The sequence below is a fragment of the Anomalospiza imberbis genome, chromosome 2 (genome assembly GCF_031753505.1).
Source record: "Anomalospiza imberbis isolate Cuckoo-Finch-1a 21T00152 chromosome 2, ASM3175350v1, whole genome shotgun sequence".
NCBI classification, from domain to species: Eukaryota; Metazoa; Chordata; class Aves; order Passeriformes; family Viduidae; genus Anomalospiza; species Anomalospiza imberbis.
In genome coordinates this window covers 31,597,835-31,607,757 of record NC_089682.1, presented here as the reverse complement: position 1 = coordinate 31,607,757, position 9,923 = coordinate 31,597,835, and the positions used below count along the sequence as shown (strand labels likewise).

General features: G+C 56.2%; 1 protein-coding gene across 2 annotated transcripts; it reads left to right on the top strand.

Moving 5' to 3' along the window:
• The first annotated feature begins 1,727 nt into the window (after positions 1-1,727).
• P2RY6 (pyrimidinergic receptor P2Y6) lies at positions 1,728-9,631 on the top strand. Of its 2 annotated transcripts, none has more exons than XM_068180400.1 (2): positions 1,728-2,003; positions 7,340-9,631. In XM_068180400.1, exon 2 carries the CDS (start codon positions 7,395-7,397, stop codon positions 8,382-8,384), a length of 990 nt encoding a protein of 329 aa, XP_068036501.1. In that variant the 5' UTR covers positions 1,728-2,003; positions 7,340-7,394; the 3' UTR covers positions 8,385-9,631. The 2 variants fall into 2 exon arrangements, with proteins under 2 accessions (XP_068036501.1, XP_068036499.1); XM_068180398.1 differs by lacking the exon at positions 1,728-2,003 and adding an exon at positions 5,400-5,458.
• Positions 9,632-9,923: the final 292 nt, after the last annotated feature.

Below are 9,923 nucleotides of genomic sequence, written 5' to 3'. Positions count from 1 at the left end.
CAGTGGGAAGGTGCAATTACTCCTGGGAACAGCAGTGGCAAAGGTCACCTGCACTCAGGAGCTAATGCAGTTACTGGCAACATCCAGCCGGAGGAACAGAAACCAGGGGCTCGGAAACTCAAACCCAGCCACCGTGCCAGACCTTTTTGCCAAGGATTAATTCACTCGGTCAGAGTCCAAGAGGAACCCAGGCTAGTCCCTTTCCCCACTCATTTTTCCCAATGATCTTTTGTTATAAATAAAAAGAGGTATAAAAACAATGCTTTGCTTGCAATCTCTTTTTTTAGACCCAGCTACTGCCTGCAAATTTGCCTCTCCTATTCCTGATCAGCCCCCAGAAATATAATTTTTGGGGATTTCCCGTTAATTCCAGGTGCTCTAGGGCTGGGCTTGTGGCTCAGTGGAGGTGTTTGGAGCTGGCAGGCAGCCAGGAGCCACTATTATATTTTCTGTTTTTTAACACTCCCACCACTATTTACAGTGTCCCCACAGCAGGACAGCCGGTCACCTTGGGGACCTGCAAGGACACCCGCCATGCCAGGAGGGAGGAGGACACCAGCCTTCCCCAAAGCCAGAGGCAGCACTGGAGGTGGGATCAACACCCTCACTGTCAATTCATCGGGGGAACGAGTTGCATCCATCCTCAGCTGCATTCCCTGGATGCTTGCGGGAATTCCTGGGCTCCCCATCCAAAGATGTTGGGCTTGTTTGCACAAGGTGCGTTTTCTGGGGAAAAGCACATTTCCCCCCCATTTTCCTCTCCCCATGGAGGATGAGGGAGCGGGGAATTTCACAAGGGCACCGAGCCATCGCCAACCCAACCCCACAAGCCCGGGCAGCCCTGGGGTTTGAGGGATGGCTCCAGCCTGGCTGTGGTTGCAAATATTCGTGTCAGATCCTGCCAGAGCCCATCTCTTCCGTGGCCATGCTGCCCGGCTTGGCCGTGGACTCGCGCCAGGATTGATGAAAGCTTGTGTTGTCCACTGCAGCAGGATCCAGATGCCTCATTCCACTGCACCATCCCTTCTGTACAACCCAACCCAGGCATATTTGGGTGTCTGCTTAGTGAAGTGACACTGGGGAGATCCCACACAGAATTCCATCATCTGAATAATACCTTCAGCACCTCCTTCTCTTTCACATCCACCGAGACCCACCACAAGCCCCCCAAAAGAAAACAGGGAATCATTCTGGAGGGCTCCCAGGGAAAGGAAGGGTCAAGCCCATCGCCCAGCGGAATCTCAGCATCCCAGGGCTGTTTATGCATCTGCCGCTCCATACCCAACCCGTGCCCCCGGGGTTCTTTGCCTAATTGCTCTTTAATTGCCCTGCTCAGGAAGCGCGGAGCTTTGACCGCCTGGTTAATGAGTACGGGAGGCTTCGACCCCTTCGGCTGCGACCCGGTGCCGCAGGGAGACCCTGTCCCCGACATCCAGGGCCAGGACAATCCAGCTGCTCCCTAGTGCGTGGGCATCCCTCGCTGTAAATCCCGCTTCTGGGGCCGTTGGAATTCCCCCGACACCCGCTTCGGTATAGATGCTCGCCCATGATCCTAAGCCAGATGTTTGCCTGGGAGCCACCCATGCTGGCCCAGCTGTTTCTCCCCCCTGCCTCGCCCCTGTCCAGCTGCGGCCCCTCCCCAGCCCCCTGCGGGCCCTCCCGCAGGTGCCGGAGCCGGAGCGGGGCGGAGAGGGGCGGCCCCGGGGCGGAGCGGCGGCGGCAGCGGGGCGGCTCCGAGCGCTCCGTGCCGCGGGCTCCCGGCGCATCCCGCTGCCGGTAAGTGCCGCGAACGGTGGGAACGGGATCAACCGGACCGGGCCGGGATGGCACCCAGCAGGCTCAGAGTGAACCGGGCAGGTTGGGACGCTAAAGGGTCAGACCCAACCGGCCGGGATGGGATCTTGGTGAACTGGGCAGGAGCGGGCGGGATGGGGCTGGAAAGGGTAGGATGGAACCCTAAGGGGTCAGAGTGAGCCCGCTGCCTCCCGGCGCATCCCGCTCTGGTAAGTGCCGCGTACCGGGAGTACGGGACAAGCCCAGCAGGGAAAGGATGGAATTCAAGTGTATCAGAGTGAAGCGGGCAGGGTCGGGCTGGAAGGACGGGATGGGACTGGACCGGACAGGATGAGATCCAACAGGATTAGACCCAGCTGAGTAAAATGGGACTGGACCGGACCGGGTGGGAAGGGACCCGACAGGGTCAGATCCACCCAGGCAGGATGGGACCTTATAGGGTGAGAGTGAACCCGCTCTTTACTGGCACATCCCGCTGCCCGTAAGTGCCGCCAATGGGGAGGGGGGGACGGGACAAGCCGAACCGGGAAAGGATGGGATCCGAGCGGGTCAGAGTGAGCCGGCCAGGATGGGACTGGACAGCGCAAGATGGGACCCAACGGGGTCAGACCCAGCTGGGCAGGATGGGATCCGAGTGGGTCAGAGTGAGCCGGGCAGGGTCAGACCTGAGGGGGTAAGGCTGAACCCATCAGGATGGGATCCAACGGGATCAAACCAAAGTGGGCAAGATGGGGGAAAACTGGGTAGGATTGGACCCAAACAGATCGAATTGAACGGGGCAGGATGAGGCAGAACAGAGAGAATGGGGTCAGATCCAGAGAACAGCCGTGCTTCGGCTGGGATTTGGAGTGATCCCAGAGCCACTCCGAATGGAAGATGCCGGACTTTGCCCTTGGGGAGGTTTGACAGCTCTTACCATGGAGCAGGGCTCAAAATCCCACCGTGATCCCCCTGGCAGGGCTGGTGCAGAGTGGATTCTCCCCTGTCCCTCTGCTCCCATGGTCTGGGATGCCTGCATCCCTCAGACATCCATAGGGATCAGCCCTGTGCCAGAGGCTGTATTACACATAAATGTCCTTAAATCTGCTCGAGGGACCTGGTTTTCCTTGGCACCTCTGCTGTGGGCAGCCTGGCCTCTACCTTTTATATATATTTATACGTATTTGTGCATGTATACATCTAGAGGTATAGATATATTCCTATATATGAGCATGTCTGCATAGACATGTGTGTATACATGTATAACTATATTTCTGTATATATGGGTGGAGTTATGTATCAAAATGAGTGTGACTCCATGTGCTCAGGGACATATATTTGTGTGTAGGGGTGTAGAAGTTTCTGTGTATGTGTGTGTATAATCTGTATATGTGAGTGGAGAGATGTGTGTTTATATTTATATTTATATTTATATTTATATTTATATTTATATTTATATTTATATTTATATTAATATAAATATAAATATAAATATGTAATGTGTGTGTGTGGAGAGCAGTAGATATGGTTGGATGTAGTGAGATATATATGTAGAGAGATGTGCAGAGGTGCATTTATGTATAGAGGTATATGTTTGTATTTGTATTTGTATTTATATGCATATGCATATGCATATGCATAGACGTATAGGCCAGCTGAGACTGGGAAAGCTCCTTGCACCTTCCCAGCCCCCATCATTCCCTTTCCAGCAGGGAATCGCAGACCAGGTTGCCCAGAGCCTCCCTGAGGTGCTGATATATGATGGGGCACCAAAATGTGGGAAGATGAAGGTGCTCACCCAAGGACAGAGTGGCTCTGCCACCACCCTCTGCCTCATTCCGGACAATCCATGTTTAGTACCCCAAAATTCCCAATGCTCTTCCAATTTTCCCACATTTTTACATCCTGAGGCTTCACTAAATGGAGATTTCCCCTAAAACATCCAAGCCTGGCTCCCCACTGGGCAGATGGTCACCTGAGGATATTTTGGCACCAGCCAGGAGACTTCTGGGGATAAGGATGTGGTGGCTTTGGCCAAGTGACATGCAGGATGCAGCATCCCCCTTTCTATGCTCTTTGAAATTTGCTGAGCTGGAGCTTTCACTTCCACCCAGCCCATACTTCCAGCCCTGCCAGCCAGCCACAAAGACCAGGATGGGAAAGATAAACCACGGAGGAAGGTTTCCAAGGGACAAAACCCTCCCCCACATCCTATTCCAGAGCAGCAACATCCAAAAGCTTTCCCCGCTGTATCCAGCTTGCAGAATCCCCCTGCCAATCAATAGAAGGGTATTAATTAAGCTAATTCCACTAAAGAAGGGCTTGATTTGAAAGCAAAGAGGTTGAAGGGGGCACATGCAGGGGGAAGCTCATGGCTGCGGGTGATTATTTTTAATCTCTTCCCCATCTGGCCACAGAGCAGCCCCACTTCTCTTTCCTGATCCTTGTTCCTCCTCTGCAGGCACCTTAAACCTCTGGGATGAGGCTGACCCCATCCTGACCCCTCCCAACACCACAGGCACTCCTTTATTTTTTCCCTAAAAGTCTCATTTCCGGTGGATTTCAGCCAGTGCCCATCACTGTGGTGGCAGGGCACCAGCTCCTATGGATGTGGGAGGTGCCAGCTCCATCGCCCCAAGAACAGGCAAGGATTCCCATGATGGGGTTTTGGGGTGAGAAAAGGGACTTTCGGGATAATCCACCCCGACAGACAATGAGGTGGGAACATGACTTGGGCACAGAAACTGGTTGAGGCTGAGAGTCTCAGTGTGGTTTCATTAATTGGTTTCATTAATTGGTGGGCACTGGCAGAATGTGACTGGGGGTTCTGGGCAGCTGAAGGCCCTGGATACAGTTGGGATGGGGATTCTCCAGAGTCTGGCCTTTCCATGGGATCAGGAGAGATTTTTCCTCCTCTCCTCCAGCTTTCCCATCCCCCCAAACCCAGCAGTAGGAGGGTTCAGTGCTGTTTCCCTCTTACAAAGAGTATTTTTTTCCTCATTTGCTGTATTTTTGGAGGGGATCCCTTCTTTTTTTGGCTGCTTCTCCTTTTTTTGGGTAACTGAAGACCTAGGTAGCCTTGGGCATGGCCCTCAGCAATGCCCTGCCAGCACCTCCAAGGGGTGTTTTGGGGGGAAAATATGTTTAAAAGAGGTGCAGACCACACTGGTTCACTTCCAACTCAGTGCCTGTGCCTCAGTTTCCCTTGTTTTACTGCAGCACCTGGACAGCTGGAACATCTTCTTCCTCTTGGTGCCACAGTGCCAGGGGACTTCCCTGTCCCCAGCGTCTGCCCATACTTAGAAGGAGCCAAGTATGAGGCAAAAAATGGAGAAAAAACTCAAAAATGAGGAAAAGCGGCCAAAAAACAAGGGGGAAAATTCAAAAAAATTACAGAAAAGACCAAATAATCCATAATGACCCGAGCCAGCCACATCCTGGCACCTGCAGGCAGGAGCGTCCCCTGCCCTGGTGGCATCTGTGGCATGCCACAGCCCTGCAGTGCCCGGCAGAGCCATTCCTGCCAGCTGGGTTTCTGTTCCCCGTTTCCCTGGGGTGCTGCTGCTGAGAGGAAAGGGAAGTGTTGCTCAATGGGGTGAGCACAGCAGCCACAGATCGTGGCACCCACAGATGTGCCAAGTGCTGGCAGAGCCGTGGGTCCCAGCACGCCAGGGCACCCCAAGAGGTAAGAGGCACTCCCAGGCCCCCCAAGACCCCTCTTCCCAGCCACCTTGTCCCCATTGTCCTTGGTGGAGACACTGGGGGGGGTGACAGAGGTTCCTGTGGCTGCTGTCCCAACCTTGGGTCCTGAGGGGGGCTTGGGGGGAGCCAGGGGATAGGGAATTTCACAGCCCTGGAGCATTTATTGGCTTGGAGGTGGGAGAGGTGAATGCTGGAGCTGGGGTGACACTGGGGTGCTCAGTGGGATGCAGGGGGGCTCAGCAGGGTTTAGGGGGGCACTGGGGGCTGATGAGGGCTCAGTGAGGCAACAGAGGGACTCAAATAGGGTGTGATGGGATGAATGGAGGTGCAGGGGGACTCAGCAGGGTAGCAGGGGGATAGGAGGTGTGTGCAGCAGCCGGGGGACTGATTCACAAGCCCCAAAATGTGTCCCCGACACTGACACCATGGCTGGGCTGTGCTCTGGGGGCTGCTGAATCCCCAGTCACCTGAAATGGGGGGGTACAAGCTGACAGGGTGACCCCTGGACTCGTTTGTTCCTCTCTCCCTGGAGCCTTGTGCCCCATGCTCCTGGCTGGAGCTTGGGCACCTCCTCCCTGCCTCAGTTTCCCCTTCCCAGTGGCCACCCCCTTCCAGGCAGGTTTGTGCCCAGGGCAGCAGAGGAAGTGGGGGGTGTGCCTCCGGCCAGGGCTGCAGCCGGGGCAGGGCAGGGCAGGGAGCGAGGGGAGGGAGCAGAAGCGGCTCTCCGGGACCTGCTGCCCTCCGGGCGCTGGTGGCATCCACGGGCGGAGCGGCGACAGATGCTGCCCGGCGACACGGCTGGGGCAGGGGGCTCATGGGGCTGTGCCACCACATCTGCCACGCTGCTCTCAGCCTCTGAGGAAAGCAGATCTTCTCCCCTGCTCAGAGCAGCCCGGAGGAGGCTGGGTGGGCTCTCTGAGCCCACTGAACCGAGAAGCTCTGGGGTCGTTGTCACCACGCTAATTACGGGTTGAAAGTGCCCACGAGGGTCGCGCTAGGCTCCGTGCGGGTGGCATCTCCCGGGCTGAGCCCGGCTGGCCGCAGGGCTTTGGCACCCCCTGCAGAGGCGCAGGAAGCCGTGCCGGCGGCTACCGGAGCATCCTGCCGCAATTTCCTCTGCCGGAGGGGGCTGCCACGAGGCCCAAGCTCGGCCTTGTGCAAACCTTTCTGCGCGGGATAAGTGTCATGGGAAGTGGAGCTGGGCTGGTGGCAAGTGTGGCCACCACGCTGTCCTGTGCTGTCCCACTCACTCTGCCTTCACCTTCTTGTTAGACTCCTAAATCCATCACCGTGGCTTAGAATCGTGGAATCACAGGAGGGTCTGGGATGGAAGTGACCTTAAAGACTCATTCCAGCCCCCTGCCATGGGTGGAGACACCTCACACTAGCCCAGGGTGCTTCAAACCCTGTCCAACCTGGCCTTGGACACTTGCAGGAATACCAGTTTCTCTGGGTAGCCCAGCTCCCACAGAGCAGAGGGGATCTCTTGGAGCAGCTCCTGGGCCTCCTCAGGGCTCTCTCCAGCAGCTCCAGGTTCTGCTGCTGTGTCCCCAGGGCTGGGGCAGCTCTGCAGGTGGGGTCTCACCTGAGCACAGGGGCAGAGGGGAAGAACCCCTCATGCCCTGCTGCCCAGGCTGGGGGATCAGCCCAGGGCACAGGGGGCTGCACATGATTGCCCATGGTTGGGTCATGTCCAGCTTCCCATCCACCAAATCATCCTCAGGGCTCTCCATCCCTCCATCCCCCAGCCTGTGTGCATACTGCGGGTTGCCCCAACCTGCAGATCACCAGTCCAGGTTCATCCTGTGAGGGCGTATGTGACACCACGCAGACGAGTCATGGCTGTCCCCTCTGACATTCACAGGAGCTGCAGAGGGGCCACGCCAGCAGAGAGGACACTGACAGCTGGGACCACGACCATGGCCAACCTGACAGCCACGAGCACCGGGAGGAACTCATGCACCTACCACGAGGAGTTCAAGCAGGTCCTGCTGCCCCTGGTGTACTCGGTGGTGTTCGTGGTGGGGCTGCCCCTCAACGCCGTGGTCATAGGGCAGATCTGGCTGGCACGGAAGGCGCTGAGCCGCTCCATGATCTACATGCTCAACCTGGCTGTGGCTGACCTGCTCTATGTCTGCTCCCTGCCACTCCTCATCTACAACTACACCCAGAAGGACTACTGGCCTTTCGGGGACTTCACCTGCAAATTCGTGCGCTTCCAGTTCTACACCAACCTGCACAGCAGCATCTTCTTCCTCACCTGCATCAGCATCCAGCGCTACCTGGGCATCTGCCACCCCTTGGCCTCGTGGCACAAGAAGAAGGGCAAGAAGCTGACGTGGCTGGTGTGCGCGGCCGTGTGGTTCATTGTCATCGCCCAGTGCCTGCCCACCTTCGTCTTCGCCTCCACCGGCACACAGAGGAACCGCACCGTCTGCTACGACTTGAGCACGCCCGACCGCTCCGCCGCCTACTTCCCCTATGGCATCACCCTCACCTTCACCGGCTTCCTGCTGCCCTTCGTGGCCATCCTGGCCTGCTACTGCAGCATGGCCCGCATCCTGTGCCAGAAGGACGAGCTGATCGGCCTGGCCGTGCACAAGAGGAAGGACAAAGCTGTGCGTATGGTCATCATCGTGGTCATTGTCTTCTCCATCAGCTTCTTCCCCTTCCACCTCACCAAGACCATCTACCTGATTGTCCGCTCCTCGCCCGTCCTGCCCTGCCCAGCCCTGCAGGCCTTCGCCATCGCCTACAAGTGCACGCGGCCCTTCGCCAGCATGAACAGCGTCCTCGACCCCATCCTCTTCTACTTCACCCAGCGCAAGTTCCGCGAGAGCACCCGCTACCTCCTCGACAAGATGAGCTCCAAGTGGCGGCACGACCACTGCATCACCTACGGCTCCTAGGCAAGGATGAGGCCACCTGGATGCCACCGAGGCACGGAGAAATTTCGGCTCTAAGCTCCAAGGAGCAGAGATGGCTTCACTGGGGACATGTTGGAGGAGAGGAGGATGGCATCTCCCAAGCTTTCAGCACTTTCAGCCCATCTCCAGCCTGGTGATGGATCCATGGTGATCCATCTCCATCCAGTGGTGCAGTATTAACCCCATCACAGATCCAGTGTCCTCTCCCTTGCTCACTTGGAGCAGCTCAGCACCTTGGTGGTCAAGCCACCGATGCAATAAAAATCCACTGGGACAGTGGAGAACAAGATGGAACTCCATGAAGGACACGTCCCTGGCTCAGGTTGAGCTGCTAGGGGATGATTTGTCCCCATATTCAACTAAAAAATCCATGATGGGGACAGCATGAAGGCTGGGGAGGGCTTGGTTCAGCACATACCACAGGGCCATGTGTTTCTCCAGCTCAAGATCGGTGTCACGGGTGGTTTTTGTGTGACATCTTTTTTGGGACATCCCTATCCCCCAGTGCCTGGAATGAGGCCACACCAGCAAGAGACACAGGCTCACTGGTATTGCTGGTGCTGCAAAATGGTGGAGGAGCATCCCTGGACGGACTGGGAACCAGGAAAGGGGACATCAGGGCAACTGGAACACCCATGCTGGATTTCCCACTGAAGCCAAGACCATGGGCTGGGTTAGGCACAAGCCAGCAGCATTGTCACCTGCCTGGCGACCTTCACCTGAATCTAGCTCCCTGCTTAGCCCAAATCTGGCCCATGCTGGTGTCAGCGGTGCCCTGCTGCCACTTCCTAACCAGGATCCACCACAATGAGAGCCACCACACATGGACACAACGCCCGGAGTTGGAAGATGCTTTTCACAGAGTGCTACTTAGTGTCCTAGCCACATCACCATGCATCCCTGGCCTCTCCATGGGGTTGGGGTTTGAGCTTTGCTCCCCCAGCCTCTGTTGGGATGCTGCCCCCTCCCAGCGAGGAGGGATTTGGAAGGTGGATGCACCACTCATCACTCTGCAAGTCTTCTCTAACATATAGGATGTATAGAATTAACTCCCTGCTCTCTCTCAGATGGGTGTATACACCCACTGTATGTACAGACATAGAATATATCCGAGCAGAGGGAGGTTTGTGGCCCAGCCCAGGTTCTGCAGTGCAGAAATTCTCTGCCTGAACACGGTGTATGTATCTATACAGTGTATATAAATATAAATATATATGTGGATAACGGCATTTTTCATGTCTACTTATAATAATCACACCTAAGTGGATTTAAGTAATTTGCTTCAAATCTCCAGGGTTGAGCACCCACCCCTCCACCTTGCAGCTGGCCAAGCGTGCAGCTCCATCCTGACATGCTCCCTGCAGGTACACCAATTCTCCTCAGGTACCTGGCCACCACCCATCCATGCTGGCAGTCCCAGTGTGTCTCCTTGCTGTCATGAGGATGGGGAGGGTGTCCAGAGTGGTCACAGGCTCTTGGATGATGCTCAGAGATCTCAGCATCACGGCTGAGCTGGGACAG

Coding starts and splice junctions, on each gene's coding strand:
- P2RY6 (XM_068180400.1), top strand. CDS start 7,395: ATGGCCAACCTGACAGCCACGAGCACCGGGAGGAACTCATGCACCTAC.